General features: G+C 40.8%; 1 protein-coding gene across 2 annotated transcripts in view; it reads left to right on the top strand.

Annotated features, from left to right (window-relative positions):
- The window catches only part of samd12 (sterile alpha motif domain containing 12), a 113,338-nt gene extending 97,013 nt beyond the window's left edge, over window positions 1–16,325 (top strand). For both annotated transcript variants that reach the window (XM_080193579.1, XM_080193578.1), the window contains one exon: window positions 11,012–16,325. In XM_080193579.1, coding sequence (XP_080049705.1) covers window positions 11,012–11,034 — 23 coding nt within the window. In that variant the 3' untranslated portion in view covers window positions 11,035–16,325. The remainder of the gene's footprint in view (window positions 1–11,011) is intronic.
- Window positions 16,326–19,633: the final 3,308 nt, after the last annotated feature.

The raw sequence follows: 19,633 nt of genomic DNA, 5'->3' as shown, positions 1-19,633 counted from the left end.
TGCCTTGTCTTGTTCCATTTGTGACTCCTCGGATGTTGAATCAGTCCACGCTTGCTTGCAGAAAGATGTGGACGATACTTGGGTTTGGCCTGAGGAATGGCAATGCCATCTCCAACTCGAGAAAATCTAACATCTCCCGTTGAAATTTAATGACATTACAATCACTGAAACCCCCACCATCAGCATTCTGAGGTTACCATTGACCAGAAACATAACTGGATCAGGAATATAAGTAGGGGCTACGAGGGTCGGTCAGAGTTTAGGAATTCTGCAGCAAGTAACTCACTACCTGACTCCACCAAGCATTTACAAGGTATGAGGCAGAAGTGTGATGGAATACTGTCCAATTATATAGATAAACACAGCTCCAACAACATTCATTCAACACCATTCAAGATAAAGCAACCCAATTTATTGGCACCCCATCCACTAATGCACAGTTATAGCAATGTGTGCTGTCCACAAGGTGCACTGCAAAACAATCAGCAAGCCTACTTTGACTGTACCTTCTAAACCTGCAACCCCTCCCTTTTAGAAGGACAAGAATAGCAAACATGGGGCACATCACTTTTAAGTTCCTCTCCAAGACACAGACACCCTTCTTGCAGGTAACCGTGTTGTGGCTCCTTCACTGTCACTAGGTCAAAATCCTGGAACTCCCTCTCTCATATCAAAAAGACCTTCAGTCTGTTGCTAGTCTAGCCACCAATTCCATTCTCCTGACTATTGGCTCTGACTGAACGAGAGGCTTCATAACATTGCTGCCCTATTTGAACTTGAGTTGATCTTCCAACCCCATATCATCTTCAAAATGAAGACCACCTTCTTCCATAATGTTACCCATCTTGACATTTGTCACAGCCCGTCTGCTGCTGAAACCTTCAATGCTTGTGTTGTCTCCAACATGGACTATTCCAACACTTTCCTGGTTGGCTTTCCGTCTCCCACTGACCAATAACTTGAGGTAGAGATGCCGGCATTGGACTGGGGTAAACACAGTAAGAAGTCTCACAACACCAGGTTAAAGTCCAACCAGTTTATTTGATAGTAAATCTCACAAGCTTTTGGAAATGGTGTTCCTTCGTCAGGTGTGTGGAAGGCTCTGACCTTCCACACACCTGACGTCAGAACCTTCCACATACCTGAAGAAGGAACACCGTTTCCGAAGGCTTTGTGAGTTTACTATCAAATAAACTGGTTGGACTTTAACCTGGTGTTGTGAGACTTGCTACTGCAATAACTTGAGCCCATCCAAAACTCTCCTGTCCACACTCTTGTGCGTTGTGAGAGCATCTATATCACATGAACTTCAGTTCGGGGCAGCAGCTCACTAGCACATTCTCGAGGGGAATTGGAGATACCAATAAATGTTGTCAGCAATGGTCACGTCCCAAGGTTGAATGAAAAAAAAGTACATGTTTGCTTCTAAAATGCAATATTTTACATTTACATTTGCAATCAAAATTCATCTGTCATTGCTCAGCTTGTTTGCGTTATGGAGTTCTGTTTTAATGTGGTTTGTTGACCTTTAAATTGGTTGCCTAGCAATGCTAGATTTCAGAAAACGCTTGCTTCCCAAATCAATTCTGGGTATTCTGAACAGCAGGGGATTTAAACAGATGCAAGTGTAACTCGTTTAGTCACTGCACAGACAGCTTGTTCTGTTTTATTATACTCTCTTGCTTCCTTTTACCAAATCTGTTGTCAATCCAGTTAGCTAATTTTCTCTTAATCCCATTTCTATCTTGTGACCTCCAAGATGCGTATTATTTTATAGGTTTTACAACAGGGAAAAAGGGGACAGAGACTTTATCCTAAAATCTTGACCCTCGAGTCTTACCAATGAATGCTAATGGACTGAAAATGCTAATTGACCACAATCTAAAGACTTCCAAAATATTGTCACTTGCCTTTAATTGATTCCACCTCTCCTAAATTTCATACACATGCCATTTTCTTTGTTCCATATACCCTTTCAAATTGGCAGCTGCATCTGTGAATTTTAATGTTATTTATACAGATGATAAGAACAGCATTATTCTCTTATTTCTTAACAATTTGAAACGGATTTAGTCGAAATCAACACCCCATTTCCATGGCTTATCCATATTTGAGAATTTCACTTGCGCTATTTTATCAAATCCCTACCGAACATCCGAGTAAATTATTTTCACTCGATGGCACAAAGTCAGTCCCCCCTGAAAAATTTAGAGAATCTGTTCAATGTGACCTACTTCCAAATCCACACTGATTACTCGTCAAGACATCTGTACTCTTTACACAGAATCTGCCAAATGTTCAATGTTTTCAAGTATCTTCTCCATCAGAGAGGCAATACTATTCAGTCTTTAATTTGAAATATGTGTCTCATTTTTTGATAATGTTAACTTCAGGGCACAATTCAAATAAAGCACCATTGTAATTTCTTCTACAATCTTCAAGAATTTTAATTCTGCAGTACTGATTTTCATCGTAGCATTTAAATCACGCCAGCTTGCTTTTATCTGGAGCCTTTAATGTGCCCCAGAGTACTTCATGGACCTTGGGGCATATTGGGTGGATTTTAAGAGGTGCCTTAAAAGTGGGAGAGAGAGAGGTGAAGAGATTTGGAGTGCAAGACTTAGAAAGCAGAAGGTCTATCCAGTAAAGCTGGGACAAAGGAAGCCAGGAATTCAGAAGAGGCTAGAACTGGAGGAGCTGCCAGTTCTAAGAAATAGGAGCAGGAGTAGCCCATCTAGCCCCTCGAGCCTGCCCCAGTTCTTGGAACATTGTAGCGTTAGAGAAAGATATAAGGAAAGGGGGGAAGAACACAGCCATGGAGGGATTTAAACACCAAGATGAGAATATTTTAATCCAGGCATTGAACTTGGTGCACATAAGGGTATGGGCAGGAGGGTGTGGATGAGTTCAAGCTGTCGGTCAGTGGAAGGTAGAAAGCCAACCAGGAAATCATTGGAATAATCCAGGCTGGAGATAACACAGGCATTGATGGAAGTTTTAGCAGCAGACGGGCTGTGACAAGCGTCAAGAAGGGTAACATTCTGGAAGAAGGTAGGTCTTTGTTCTGAAAACCATACCGGGTTGGAAGATCAGCTCAAGTTCAAATAGGACAGCAATGTTATGATTCAGTCAGAGACAATAGTCAGGAGAATGGAATTGGTGGCTAGGCTAGGCAACAGATTGAAGGCACTGGGGCTTTGGTCTTTCTCACATTTAATTGGCAGAAAACTTTGCTCATTCTGTCCGAGATGTACAAACGGCCTGATTACACACGAAGCACTGGGGAGCTTGGGAGATTACGTAGAACCAGATTCACGTGTGGAACCTGACTTTTTGGATGCTGTCACTGAAGGGAAGCTTCTAGATGAGAAATAAAAGGAAGTCGCGAATAGGTGAGTATGGGGAGGGAATTAATAGTGTAGGAACAGGAATCTAGGTACCATATAAATAAAAGTCTCTCTCTTTCCCCATTAAATATGAATCCCTGTTGAATGCACATCTTTGAGCATGCCTGACCAGCTACTTCCGCCAGGGTGTTCCAGCATGACAGATTAGAGCTATGCCTTGATACTTAGTGAATCACATTTTATTACCAACATGTGGAACTACAATTAATTTAGTTTGCCTGATGGTACACTTTCCAATTTCTTTATTATCTGTCATAATGAAAAATTATTGTTCGCTGATATCAACTTCCAAGATGATGCTCCAAATCCCCTTCCTTTGCTCTTGATACTGGTAGAAACTCTTTACAAAACAGTTTAAAGCTTCACACGGCATTGTATCGGTGTTTTTCACGTGCGTCTCTGATCGTCATCATCGCCCCTAGTTCTGTGTGCACCCTGCAGACTCTGCCATAGGTGGGGCAGCCAGTTAGATTACAAAAGAAACTTTGTGATTTAAGCTGTGTGAGATTTGGTTGCTGGGAATAATTGCTGTGATATAGATTTGGTTCCTACACGAAGGGACCCTACCTTCAGATTTTTACAGATGCTGTAGTAGTTTTTTTAGTTTATCTCCGTAAAAACCTTTTTTTCCTCTTCACCTCAAAAAATGATGATGACACCAGGAAGTCCTTCCGCTGTTACCCCCCCGCCTAAGGTATAGGTTTTAATCAGAATGATGACCTTTGTCACGACGTTTTGATGAAAAGCTGTGAAGCTGAAAAGGTAACCCTACTTTCCTCTTTGCACTGAGGTATTTAGTGTTCCCTGCTTAAATTCCTGTTTAAATTTCTAATTTCCAATATCAACACTAATTTGCTTTTTGCTCCTCGTTTTAATCATTGCTGATATTATACATCACCTTTTATCTGTCTGGAGCTACTCAATTCAGATTTTAATCTGCAGATGATGAGAAATTTTAGGCATTCTGTAAAAGGCTCAGATGATTTATCCAGGGTACCTGCCACAACACCAAATCTCTAACTTCATAACTGAGAATGGGTTGGTGTGAAAGTTGGTGATTTTCAGCGTCTTTCTCTTCCCATACCGAGAAAAAAAGACCTGACCTCGGAATGTCCCAAAGTGCTTTACCGCAAATGAAGTAGGAGATAGTCATCGTTATACATGATGAGGCCATCAATTTGTGCACAGCAAGCTTCCACAGCAACACTGACCAAGAATATTTGCAGCAAAGAGGAAAGTCGTTCAGCCCATTGTGTATGTGCTGGCTCATTGCAAGTTCTCCTCCCTTGTTTTTTCCACATAAACCTGCAAATTGTTTCCCTTCAAATAACCAGCACCCTGGGGGTTACCATTTAACTGGGCCAGCCATATAAATACTGTCACTACATGAGCAGGTGAGAGGTTGGGAATACTGTGATGAGTAGCTCACCCCAACTCCTGAAAGACCTGTCCACCATCTACAAAGCACAGGTCAGGATTGTGATGGAACGTTCGTCTGGATGAGTGCAGCTCCAACAACGTTCAGGAATCTCAGCACCATCCAGACAGGACAAAACAGCTCACTCTGATAGGCAGCCCAATCATCACCTTCAACAGTAACTTGCTGTACTGCCAGAGATCAGACATTCCAACATTCTCAGAATTTTCCCTTTGTTTTTGCCTCTCACTACACCATGGAGGCAGTCTGAATGTTGGTGAGTTGTTAGGTTCACCAGTGCCAATCAAACAGGTCCCAGCAAGAGGGGGGTGTGAACAATTGAGAGGCTGTGGGTCAACTTGCAGTGGGACAGTCCTTGCCGCTGGGGATGGGGGGGGGGGGTGCACGGCATGGGCCACGGGGCACCAGATCCATAGGAGTCCTCCCTAACCCCAGGCCCATAGAGAATCCATCTGTGCAGTCTCCCGTTGTAACAAGGTGTCATTTGCTGCTGCATTAAAATATCAGCAGTGAAAAGAGCCTTAATTATCCACTTGTTCTAAAGGTGGCCACCCTGCCTATCACTGGTAAAATGCCAACAGCAGCAGGAAGGTGTTGCGAGGACCCCAGTACCCATTCCTTCCTCACCCATCCACATAAACCTCCCAACATGCTTCCTGGGGCCTCATGAAATCCCACCCATTGTTTTTGTAGTTGAACAATCTAACCTGTTAGCACTTTGTTGAGTGCTATTGAGTAATTTGAGTGCTGTGTTAATTTAAGAACATTCCACACAATAATTAAATGATTACTTCCCATTAATAAGTGTGAAATATTGATGTTAGTACTGAATCAAATTACACTTCAGTTAATATACACAATGATTTCAAGCATTCCTCTCTTATGATGTTTGGTTTTAAATTTGGAATTCTATCATAAACCCTTGAGGTTAATAATTTTTAAAAGATAGATTTGAGGATGTGGTTATAACAGCTGCTGCTGGAAGATATTTACATTTTTTGTACAAAAAGGGAAAAACTTGAACCATTTCTAAATCTCATCTGCAGCATTAGATGCAACACAGATTTTTTTGAATTGTCTATTAATTTTACATTGTTCAAAAAACGCTTCAACCAATATTCATGGATGTTCATTTCTCCACATTTTTGTAATATCTGAGATGAGATTATCTTTGCTCTCTGTTGTGAACCGTTCTATTAGCCTGCATTCAGAAATAAAACATTTTCAATTTTGTGGAATGGTTTATACATGGCAATATATATAATAGATATGTTTCAAAGTGTTATATCCATACCCCTAAGAATATAAAAATATGAAGGGTGAATACAAGTTATTCAAGCTTGCTTCTAACTCCCCCAATGTAACATCTTAACGACTCCTAACATGTTTGACTTCAGTAGTTGTTAGATTATTCCAAATGCTTCTAGTCTTGTGTAGAATTTTTCTTCCCAATATCTGCTCATAGATGTGTTTTTCTTTCAGCTCCATGTATTTACTCATGTTCTATTTTCCTGATGTACCTCAGTGATATTCTAGATTACCCTTGGTGGGTGCAACCAGTGACTATTCTGTTTGGAACAAATTTCCTTAAAACTTGCCCAAACCATATGCTGTTTCACAAATTTGAGCAAATCTACCTGAGTCAGTGATTCTCAAACCAGTTTCCAGCCTCTCAAGTTCCTCTAGCTCAAATGGCAGCAGTACTACATTTGTTGAAAGTTTTTCTCCACTAATCCACCTCTGGTTTTCACTGATTTATTTACCTAACTCTTTCTCTATCTCTGGTCTTCTGTTTCACCTTTGTGACGCAATTACACTTTGCATATTGTGCTCAGGTTGCTTTTGCCTGCTTTGTTTTCTTTTACCGCACCATCCGTTTTCCTTTCACTTGCTTCCTCTAATGTAATTTGAAGCAATTTTTTAAAAGCGGCATCTTGGCCTTTTGGCTAAGATGCAAATGAGATCAAGCCTTGGAGGAGGAGCTATGCCTACTCCAATCGGCTTGGACCATGTAGCTCAAGCCCAAGACAGGAGGCGAGAGCCCTGTCTTGTCAGCTTGGATTGGGAATGTCCCAACTTGTTGAGACTCTGAATTGGACTTGATTTGATTGAATTGGAATAAAAACAAAAAAAAGGAGGAAACTGAACCGACCTCATAATCAGCTAGGGATTGAAGTTTCACACAGAGCACATGGAGTTCAAAGATGTGTAGGTTAGCTGGATTGGTCATGGTGGATGTATGGGATTATGGGGATAGGCTGAGGAGAGGGCCTGGCTAGGATACTCTGTCATAGAGTCGGTGCAGGCTTGATGGGCTGAATGGCCTCCTTTTGCACTGTAGGAACTCTGAGTCGTCACCTTGCTGGTTATTTTCACTGTCTCCAGGAAACGGGTCCTGATAATAAGAGTTAAGTGTGAGTTTCTGCAGAAGGAAACCAGCATCCCAGTGGGTGACGCTGAAAACTGACAAGAAATGTTCTTGGCTATTGTCCAGTCCCAGATGACCTGAGGTGTAGCTGAAGGACTCGCACACCAATGACTTTCACTCATTCTCACCATTTCAGCAACAGAAATGGCTGCCAGTGGAGAGCGAGGGGGCATTGGTTGCCGAAGGGTATCTGGATAGCTCGACTAAGGTCCTCCTTTTTCTCTCTCTCTCTCCCCCCACCGCCCGCCCGCCATTTGCTGGTCTAATATGATAATGTACTACCAGGACATGGATTTAAAATGAAAATGCGATGAAGAAACTGCAGCACAGTGTTGTTAACCATCGGTTGGATGATGGCTATGCGAGTGTTTGGTGCAACCATGAGGAATCTCCTTAACTTTATTCTGAATAGACTGTAAACTTCAGCCTTCTCTAAACTTTCCTACTGCCTTTATCTTCTCCCTTCTATTTGCACCCCATGGATATATAATTTTCCAGTATAACCAAAATTATACACAGTGTTCAAAAACATGGTGTGAGCTCATGCCTTCTGAAATCTCAGAATAACTATTGTAAATGAGTTCTCTCCTAGTTACAGCGACTGTACCCAATACTCTGGAGCTCCAAGATATCCACAGTGCCTCTGTCTGCTTCTCAATGTGTACTCTTAGAGTTCACAGATGGGATGAGAGTCTCACCAGCAAGGCCAGCATTTGTTGTCCATCCTTGCTGCCTTTAAGAAAATGGTGTTGAGCTGTCTCATTGAACAGCTGTCACCCACGTGATATAAGTGCGCTTGCAGTACTATTTGGGAGGGAGTTCCAGCATTCCATCCAGGATCGTGAAGGGATAGTGGGACAATTCCAGGTCAGGAAGGTGTATACCTTGAAGGGATATTGTAGCCAGTGGTGTTCCCGTGCATCTGCTGACCTTGTCCAAGGTGGTAGAAGTTGCAGGTTTGAAAAATGTTCCCGTAGGTGCCTTGGCAATTTACTGCAAAAGAACTTGTGTGTGTCACACACTGCTGCCACTGTGTGTCAGTGATGGAGGGAGTGAATGTTGAAGGTGGTGGATCTAACACTGATCAAGTGAGATGCTTTGCCCTGGATAGTGTTCAGCTAGATTGTTGTAGGGGCTGCATTTATTCAGGCAAGTGAAGAGTATTTCATTATACTCCTGACTCGTACCTTGTGGATGATGGACAGGTTTGGGGAGTCAGGAGATGAGTTCCTTGCTTCATCATTCCCTGTTCATGTAGCTACAGTACTTATCTGGCTGGTCTAGTCCAGTTTCTGGTCAGGGTTAACTCTTAGGATATTGATAGTTTGGGATTCAGTGTTGATAGTGTCATTGAATGTGAAGAGGCGACGATGTTACTACGACTGCTTCATGCCTCACTCGGTCAAATGCTGCCTTGATGTCATGGGCAGTCATTCTCCCCTTACCTTGAATTTGGCTCTTTTGTTCATGTTTGGACTAGGGCTGTAATGAGGTCAGGAGCTGAGTGACCCTGGCAGAGTCCAAACTGAGTATCAATGAGCAAATTACTGTCAAGACACCTTCCATCACTTTGCTAATGGTCAACTGATGGGATGATAATTGGCCCAATTGGATCTGCTTGCTATTTTTGGACAAAATATAAATTGGGCAATTTTCCATATTGTCAGGTCAATGCTAGTTTTGTAGCTGTGTACTGGAGCAGCTTGGCTAGGGACACAGTTAAGTCTGGAGTACAAGTCTTCAGTACTATTACTGCAATGTTGTCAGAGTCCATAGATTTGTTGTATACAGAGTGTTCAGCAATTCCTCGATACCACGTGCAGTGAATCGAGTTTGCAGAGGAGAGGCATCTATGCTGCGTCTGTCAAAAAAGGAATTTTTTGTGACTAAAATGTCACAAATGTGATCATAGTACTGGATTACTGCATTTTATTAGACGCTTCATTCATAGAAATATATTGGGCACAATTTTCCCATCTGGGGGAAGAAGACCCGTGGCAAAACCTGGAGTGTTTGCCACTGTGGAGACTGGCAGGAAACCATATCGTACCTTCAACCCTGACCTCGCTAATTATGCACCCGGGAGTTTGGCACTATTCTGTCGGGGGGGACGGTGACGGTTCCACCATCATATCTGGGTGCCATGTTGAAAAAGCATCCAGAATCGCTGACCCACCATTGAACAAAGATGATGGACCTCCTGAGGAGGAAGGCGGTGGATTTCCAGGAATACACTGAGGCCAGAACACTCCTCGATGACACTGAGTCTGAAAGATCCACCTGTAGATGTTGCCTTGCATATCTCCCACTGCTGTAGTGTTCTAGAGTTGCTGGCAGCTTCCACCCCAAACTCTGGAGGCAGGATCAGGCATTGTTCAGGTGAGTGGGTGGCGCAATGGTTAGCACTGCTGCTTCACAGCTCCAGGGTTCGATTCCCGGCTTGGGTCGCTTGTGTGGAGTTTGCACATTCCCCTCGTGTCTGCGCGGGTTTCCTCCGGGTGCTCTGGTTTCCTCCCACAGTGCGGGTTAGGTTGATTGACCGTGCTAAAATTTCCCCTTTAGTATCCTGAGATGCATTGGTTAGAGGGATTAGTGAGTAAATATGTAATGATATGGGTGAGATTGTGATTGGTGCAGACTTGATGGGCTGAATGGCCTCTTTCTGCACTGTCAGGTTTCTGTGTTTCTGTGAGTCACAACTTCTGTACGCCACCTTGTTCCAGACGTGTTCTGGACTGGTGTGTTTTCCGACTAGACAGTCAGGAATGGAGGGAATAATGCTGGTCAAGCTTTCATCTGCATTCCATTAGTGGGATGCAAATCAGTTTCACCAGCCTCCAGTGGGTTTCTCTGTGGGCATCAGCAAAGGATCCCACGGGATATTCATGCCAACGTGCAACCAGTGTGTTGTCACCTGGCGAATTGCCCCCATCTGCCAATGAACCTCCCAGCAGTGGGTTGTCTCACCAAGCCTATGAACAATCGAGTGTAAAAAGCAGTTATTAGTGTGTATCAGCGCCATTAAGAAAGAACTTATAACTATTAGTGGAAACTAGTGTTCAACTTGTACATCAGGATATCAGGAAAGTACCTCCTGATGACAGGAGCCATTCAAAATGATAATCTTTGAAATCTTAGTTCAAGGTAAATTTATTGTAAGAAATTTTTTTTATCAGAATATGTTACTGTCTAACTTTTTTCTCTCTGATTTCTGGTCTTCCTGATCCATGATTTCCCAGGATATGAGCGTTTCAGTGCTCTCCGACCTGATCTCTGATCTTCCAAATACAAAGCTCTAGTCTCCCTTGCTTATCGTCGCAACCTTGCTGAACTGCACTGGCTCGTGGTTCACTGACACCCCCCCCCCCCCCCCCCCACAAGCCCTCGACCTCCGTATTACATACCTGGCTTTTTAAAATCCCTGCTCTAAAACCGATCACCTTCGCCACCTTCTCCCTTCCTCCGAAAATACTGTTAAAATTCAGCTCGTTGACCGAGCTCATCATCACCAATACTGCGGCAACTCAACCCCAATAATTCCTCCTTTTTCTTGGCCTTCAGTTTTGCTAAATGCCACCGGTGAAGTTTTTTTTGGATGTTTCATCCTATGCTAAAAGTTCTGTGTGAATGGGAGTTGCTGTATCTCAATCTGTTTTGCTACAGTTAGATTCTTTAGATGATTGCATCGCACTGTGTTATGCCACTGAAACTGACTTTGCCTTTTTCTTCTTCCTGCAGCCACATTGGATAGCTCACCGTAAGTGTGTGACTCTGAAGCACTGATTCTTGACACGGACGCACAGGAAAAGATATGGTTTTCCACTTGCCGCTCCCAATGCGAAATACCCTTCCTGTGCTGGGTAGTAGCACTAGGAAATCAATACTCTGAACAATTTTTGCTGAAGCTTTGGAGAATGGATGGAATTTGGGAGCAAGTTGGTGTATGTAACTTTATTGACCTCTTTCAACATAACCATGAAGGAATCTAATTGATACATTGAGTCAACAAAGCTTTGGTTGTGGTAAAGCTTTCATTAGGATCTTCAAATGTGGCTTTCACCTTTAGTTCTTGCTTGTGATGCCAGTATAGTTGAAGGGAGTGCGATGAGACTGCAATATTGTGATTACTTTTAACGTTCGTGCAGGAAAAAATTCAACCAGTAAATGGATTGGAGGGTGGAAGAGATGAACTTTCACCTTTTGTCCTCAGAATGAAGCAGTTTGGACAACTCGTTGAAAAATACAGTCCAGCACAATAACTTTTTTCGCTACGCTTTCTGTCGGTAATGCTCCACTTCTGCAGACAGTAAAAACTTGCATTTATATAGCACCTTTAGCATATTGCTGAAAAAAGAGACACGCTGTCGCAGCTTTTTTTTTGTCTTGCCCAGATCAGGACAAACACAAAAATTCCCAAGGGAGCAATAATTTATACTGCGTAAAGAAAAAGATGCTGATTGATTAGAAAATTGACTCTGGTTGAGTCATTGCCATGGGGAATGCATCAGGGAGTTATTGTCCCATGATTTTGTTTGATTCAAATAAGAAGCATCCTTACTGCGTGCAGAGGAATAGACCCTGTATTTAAATATATGCAATTTCTAGCAAGCATGAATGAGTCACATTTGCAGCCTGACTGATGTTCTTAAGTTGATTGTCAGTGTAATTCTTAGCACAATACTGTCCAATTACATCTGACATTAGACATTATGTTTGGAGTTTTGCAAGATGGGCAGGTTGAGTGTGATTAATCCTCTGCCTATTGTGAACAGCTGAAGAAATGTATCATTTGATGGGATCCACCAGTAATACATTGGGATGTATGGCTTACAAACTTGGCATTGCAGGGGCACTTTTTTTCAGCAATACTCAAGTTCTGTACTAACTTTAACTTAGTTGAATATCCCAGGGTTTTTGCAGGAGTGTTACAAAACCAGGTTTGACATCATGTCATACAAGGGCATATTCAGGAAGATCACCGAAAGCTTAGTCAAAGAAGTAAGTTTCAAAGAGCGCCTGGGAGGAGGGAAGGAGAGGCTTAGGGAGAGAATTCCAGAGCTTAGGACCTCACAGCTGAAGACAGTTGTCAGTGGCAGAGCAATTAAAACTGGGATGCTCTTAAATTGTAAAGTACAAAAGCATTCTGAAATCAAGCTTATGACTGTTAATACAGCTTTGTTGCTTATGTTGGATTGGGGAACAGCATATGTATGTAATATGTTTCCTATCCCCCCCTTTAGTTATAAGCTCCCCGTAGAGAAGTTGTTCTTCTCAATTTCTTATCTTTTACCCAATTTGCTTGCAATCCCCAACCTCTGGCAGACTGAATGAAGTTGGGAAATTCCAGATTTGTTCTGAGATTTACAAAGTTGCAAAACAAAAAAGCTTTAATCTATTTAAAATTGGTATGGTAAAATGGTTTTTAATTGGATAATTGACACTACTTTTCCCTTGTCTGTGGCAATGTGCCATGCAGAAATATAGCAGACAAAATTGAAATAGATTTTTTTTTCTCCTAAGATGCTTGATGCAAGTTGTTAATGGTGGAATCCTTTTAACCATGGGCTGAGTTAATTTGGTGTAGTTTGAAAGAAGAGTCTGCAAACACCCAAGTTGTTGAGTAGTATTGTAATCAGTGATGTATCAATATTTTATATCTATAAAAGTGATCTTTAGTTCCATTATGACAGACCGGTAATGTCAACAAATTTGAGCCTATATTTTCTGTATTAAAGTTTATATAAATCACACAGATTCATCTTACAGATAAACTTTGATTCAAATGTTTTTATTGTACATTGCAGAACACTTCCCTTAAATTAATCTTTTTTTTTGCTACAATGATTTCTGCATGTATTCAATTTGCTTGCAGAAAATATGAATGAACCTCTTGACTAAACAAACCTGTTGAGTTTATGTGAAAGATCAATGTATAAACACGGTGGGCAAATGGGGCTTTTTTTAAAATTCAGACTTTACCTGTCATCCTGACTTTGAAAGAGAACTCTTGGCTCAAAGGAGACAGTGAAAAAAAAACAGAATTATTGGACAAGAATGCGCTGCGCTCCGTTGAATTCCTTGAGAATCATTCTTATCCCCTTGTTGCTATTATATACCTTGATGCAGCTGCCTTTTGCCCCTTTTGATCTTCACTTAGCAACTGGAAGAGGGAAATGCAGCTGGTTTGAAATGATCTCATAAAATTCAGCTAATGCACAAGCTCCATGGAGACAACTACACCTCGAATACTTGGAATCCTCTGTTTCTGTCTGAATATTTATCCGGTGAATTGCTTTCCTCTACCAATTTGACTATCTTGTACAGAAATAAGATTCTTGATTTTAAAAAAATTATGAAATTTAAATCATCGTCAGAAAATACATGATATCTCAGTAGTTGCTTTGAAAAGCTGAAATTAGACAGCTAACTCCATATGAATATACTGCGATTCAATGCTCTAATTTAAGTGAGCTGTGATAAAACTGGGTGGTAAAAATTAAAGCTGCAAATTTTGTATCTGCAGTTTCTGAAATTTCGCAACCAATCGAATTATCCATATATCATTTTTCAGCTTTCCTGAGGAACGGTAAGGGAGTCTGACTGAGATTTCCCCAGCCTCAGGGTCGTAGGTTGTGAGGTGGGTGGGCTGTTAAACTGGGAGCCACTCTGGGATAGTTCTGGGATAGTTCGCATTCTAATCAGTAATCTCTAAACTGTCTGTGCTTTATACGCTCTGTCTGAGGCCAGAACTCTCCATTCACCTGACGAAGGGGCTAACCCGAAAGCTTGCGAGTATATTATCAAATAAATCGGTTGGACTAAAACCTGGTGTTGTCAGACTTTTTACTGTGTTTACGCCAGTCCAACGCCGGCATACCCACATCATAGTTCCCCAATGCAGTCAAACCACTGGGGAAATTTCCCAGTCATGATGTGGAGATGTCGGCGTTGGACTGGGGTAAAACAAAGAAATCCCACAACACCAGCTTAAAGTCCAACAAGTTGGCTACAAATAAACTTGTTGGACTTTAAGCTGGTGTTGTGGGATTTCTTTCTGAAATTTCCCAGTGGCGTGGACGGCCACTGTCTGGAGGTTGGTGGGTAATCTGAATAATTAAATACCAAACTAAGGGCTGTTTTCCTGTGTTATGAAGCCACTAGCTGCGGAGTCATTGCGTCCTCGTAGCTTCCCGGGGGTGAGGGATAGGATGGGGCGGGGCAGAAGGCCACCCCAATGGACCTGACACTACTGCTGGAAGTGTTTCCTGACCAGTTGCTGGGGCCTGCCTGCTTGGCTCTAGGGAAAAAAAAAAGTCAATCTCTGCCCCCCCCCTCCCCCACCATGCAAGAGCTCATCAAAATGGAGGCACCCTCTGGCATTTCCCCTGAAGCCTTAGTAGTAGCCACCCTCCTCAGTGGCGCTGTAGAGATGTCCAGTGGTCTACTCGAACCAGCGATGTTAAAGGCACATCTTCCTTAATTGCCCCCATCCTCCTGCCTACCAGATGTTGATCCTGGCAACATCACAGCGATGTCCGCTCTCCCCACCCACACGTGCTGACCAGCTGAAAAACTTCCGAACATTGGGATTTTTCTCCTTTTTTGTTTGTTTGAACAAACTAAGAATTAAGAGGACAAATAATAGTTCACACTTAAAGAAAGCCAAATCCAATTTTGTCTTGACTTTAAATGGAAGTGAGTTTTGAAAATTCCAAAATGACTCAATAGGTAAATCCATTAAGCGACTGCATGAGCGTGTGAACTTCCTGGTTTCGCCATCTGCTGAGTTCAGAGATAGTTGATCTAAACAGAAGTGGTTGGCATCGATCCATGGGACTGAACAAAAATTATCACCTGTTTCAAACAATCACTATCCATTAACTTCTCATGATAGAGAGTGTGCAACAACCTATGATAATTTGACATGAGTCATCACTTAGGAGTGGCTTCTTTTCAACAAGGACTTTGAACTAAATTTGACTCTAATGATCTAGAAAGTTCTATAAAGTTTAGGTAAATGTGCAAAGACTTGGGGAGGCTCTGAATTCGCCTTTAAAGTGTATCGGAACTTAAATATGATTTTCCACCTGCCCGCCCCGAGTCCAACAAAGGTGTGTTGCCATGTTTATGGAAAACTTTATTTCAAAGATCTGCCAAATTTGATCAAAAAGTTAAAATGTAAAGAGAAGAATGTATGCCTACATTCAAAGCCAATTTTCGACTGCTCCTCCTCCCTTTCCTCTTGAGTCATCACTATCACCATCATCTTCCCCTTCATCTCATCTCAGGCGGATCTCATTGTTTCTATGACACTTTTTCAAATCTGGGACTGCAGCAGATAATGGACATTTATAGTGTAGATATTGAACCACTTTTCTGAATATTTATTAGGTTCTGAAATATTTTGTACGTTCGCACTGTGGTTTTAAAAAAAAGGATTTAGAATAATTGGGGTTCCTGTTTATTATAATCAGCATTTCGTTCTGTAAAACATCTGTTTAGTTTGGACAGCTGCAGTGTGCTAATTGCCGTAATTAAATTAATTTTTCTAGCTCAGGAGCCAACAGGGCTGTGATTTCTGCAAGTTATTTTCACTGTTGGATTTTGTGAAATACTAAGTGACCATTGCGTAAGAGAAGAATGGAAACAGAGGAATAATTATCACTAATTTCATTGAGTCTGCTCTTGTTTGATTGCTTGGTAGCAGCTACCTATCCAAACCTGGAAACGAGTTACTGCTTAGAAATCAGTTGCATAGTTTTGTGTACGATGGAATTGATGGAAATAGTTTTGAGGATTTTGCAGTTTGTACTGTGTCGTGAAGGAGATGACAATGGCATTGCAAGATTATAATCGTGGCAAGTTTATCTCTTGATGATCTGCATTTTAATTTCCACATACAACTGTGTTTATTAAGGATTTTTATGTATATGTATTTATGTTCACAGCACATGGGATTGTTTCTAAAATAACAAAGCTTTGTAAGTGCCAATTGATAATGTTACAAACAACCTTGTATTCCTCAATTAAACTGAACTATGATTCAATCCAATTTGGGACTGCATTGCACTGACTATATAACTCTTCAGCATTTGAACAGATTAAAAATTCTGTGGCATAATTATTTCCTGAACTCATTCCATTCATTGGCTTAAAATTGTATGAAATATTTGCAACCTAAGCAATGAATACAACTTGAAGAAAATAATACCTGGAAGTTGTTATGGGCAGGTATATCCTATGTATTTATGCACGTATAAAATGTGATGTACACAATAAAAGATATAATGGGCGTAGTATTTTCTTATGATGAGCATCAGTATTGTACTCATGCTGAGTCACTAAAACTTCATCCTGTAAAAACTTGCTGAATACAACCTTTTTTACATTTGCTTTGAAATCTACTAATATACAGTCATCCTTTCATACTATTTTAGATTGCTTATAGTGAACTCTTGTTGTTGCTTTGTCATACAGCCGAAACCTGGAGATGCAATTTGCATTGTAGGATGGGCATTGTGACCAATATAAGAATGTTGCCTTTGTAACAAAATTAAGAAGTGGAATTTCCACTTTAAACACAATTAGGAAACTGGACACAAATTGCACTGGTGAAGTTTCAGTTCCATTTGTGTATTCAAACGTAAAAGTCTTATGAACCAACCAGTTAATGTAATGGAACAGTCATTTCTTTTAAAGCAAAAGAAATTCATTGTATTTAATAATGGTAACCTGTACAGTTTATTAGTAGACCTGCAAATAGATTTATCTCAAAATCTAAGCATTTGTCGTAAGAATGCCTTCATCCTCCACTCGTGAGGAATCATTTTCTTTAAAAAATATTATACTAAATCATTCACTCTTTTGTTTTATTGGCATACCTCAGTCCTTTCTTAAGTTAAGCATCTTTTAACGTGTAAACACATGTCTGCTAGTTCCGGTGTGCCTAAGAACGTCAACTGAATTTGAAAAGCCTTTCTTGAATAGCCTTATTTAGGAGCAATTACTGGAAACTTACTCTCCTCATTTTCAGTCTGGGAGCATTTCTAGCTTTGGACAAGTTGGTTTTAAACCAGCATTAAAGATTGTGGAAACTTGATTTACATTTGACCTAATTTACACTTGAATTTTCATGACTCAGCAGAGTTTGACCCAGATGCACTTGTAAAAGTAATAAAAACTCTACCCCTAAATGTTAAAAGTTACTTTCGTGAAAAGATTATAATAATGCATTTTTAATTATTTAAACTGAGTCTGAAATTCCTGGTTGGGCACCTTAATCTTTCTCGCCGGATCTTAGGATATAATCTGCTAAAGAACAAAAGGAAAGAGTGTTGATGTGCAAGACAAGTTATTTGAGACAGATCACCATGCTAAATGAAGTTTGAATGTCTGGAGTGGTATGAAGTGAAGAAGAGCTGATACTAAAAATATTTGAGAAAGTGAGGGATAGCAACTGTATCCAAACCTCAAGATTACTGATCATTGTCTCAGTTAAAGCAATACTAGCCTTGAGCTGAGGTAACTGAATTAGACTAAAAGTATTTTGTGTTTTAAGTTCGTGCCTTTTATGACCTGAATGTTTGAAGCACTTCATAACAAGCTTTGAAAATGTCATTGGAGTAGGCAAACCAACCTTACTAAAAACAGATTGCAAAAAAAAAGCTATAGTCGACTTGAAACATTAACTCTCTCTTTCTTCACGGATGCTGAGAGATCAGCTGAATATTTCCAATACTTTCCCTTTATTTCAGGTTTACAGCATGTGTTGGACTTTGTTTTGATTATAGATATGTTTTGTACTATTGTCAGGAAAGTACAGGAGTAGAACTTGGACCCTTGACAGATGTTAATAGCGTTTTTGGTTACCCAGCTCCACGCTCTTCTTAAAAGACCAGTGATGTAACGCACTGATATGTAATCTGTATTGCAAATGGCAAACCTTTAAGTAAAGGGTTAATCAATGCATAAAAAATAAAACTCCTGTATTAAGTACAGTTTGGGTGTCGGTGTTAAAAGCTATGGGTCTCCTCTTGGGTATTCTCTCAAGTACAATGGTTTTGGTCAGTTTTGTAACTACATTTAAGGTGTGCCTTTATTGCTTAATATGAGCAATTCTGAAACTCGGCAATGTAGCAACAGGACTGCTTGACAGCCAAACTAGATATTTGTATCTTGCGCACAAGTTCCCACTTGCACCTCAATCTCTTCAAAGGTGGAGCAAGAAAATGCATGATTCATTTCTGACCTGATCTTGCCATTAAACAGTTTTATTTCACAACCTTCAAGAATGTAACAGTTATGCTCAGACTGTTTTAATTCAATCAATTCAGTTTGTCTTTTTGCCGAAAAAATGTAATTTGTGAAAAATAAAATCACCTTTTCACATGAGTCATTTTGCTTGATTTAAAGTAAGTATTTTGTAAATATGCTTCTGCATTTTAACTTTGGGCAAAAGCCCTACCCCACAACTTTGATGCCCTGACTATAAATGTCTTGCACTCTCTCTCTCTCTCTCTCTCTCTCTCTCTTCCCTGTGTTCATGCACGCAGGTAAGGGCTTGTGCTAATTAATCTTTGCTGAGTGTTCGGAGCAAGGGACTTCCCAGCAGATTTGGGTGAAAGTGTCAATTAGCGAGATGGGGTTACAGACTGTTTATTGTTTTGGCTCTTTGATTTAATTTATTATTGTCACATGTATTAGCATACAACAGAAAGTATTGTTTCTTGCGCACCATACAAACAAAACATACTGTTCATAGAGAAGAAAATGAGAGAATGTAGTGTTACAGTCAAGGCTAAGGTGTAGAGAAAAGATCAAGTTAATGCAAGCTAAGTCACATACCCGTTGGTACGTAACCTCAGACCTTTGTATCTTTTTCCCGACAAAAAAAGGTGGAAGAGAGAATATCCGGGTGTGTGGGGTCCTTGATTATGCTGACTGATTTACCGATGCAGTGGGAAGTGTAGACTGAGTCAATGGATGGGAGGCTGGTTTGCGTGATGGTTTGGGCGGTTTTGGGCGGAGCAGGAGCCAAACTGTGATACAACCAGGAAGAATGCTTTCTATGATGCATCAGTAAAAGTTGGTGAGAGTCATAGCTGACATGCCAAATTTCCCTAATCTTTTAAGAAAGTAGAGGCATTGGTGAGGTTTTTTATTTATAGTGTCACCTTGGGGGTACCAGGATGGTTATTGATGATCTGGACACCTAAAAACTTGAAGCTCTCAACCCTTTCTACTCTGTCCCCGTTGATGTAGACGGGGGCATGTTCTGGCAGCGGCTCATCAACATTTAACCACAATTTATCCAAACATCCAATTAAACTTGTGTGAATAAATTTTCCTTTAAGATTCCAA

Source organism: Carcharhinus amblyrhynchos, chromosome 8, assembly GCF_965287045.1.
Source record: "Carcharhinus amblyrhynchos chromosome 8, sCarAmb.v2.hapA, whole genome shotgun sequence".
In the NCBI taxonomy this organism is placed as follows: Eukaryota; Metazoa; Chordata; class Chondrichthyes; order Carcharhiniformes; family Carcharhinidae; genus Carcharhinus; species Carcharhinus amblyrhynchos.
The sequence above is the reverse complement of the archived record's forward strand: the minus strand, read 5'-3'. Positions and strand labels throughout refer to the sequence as shown.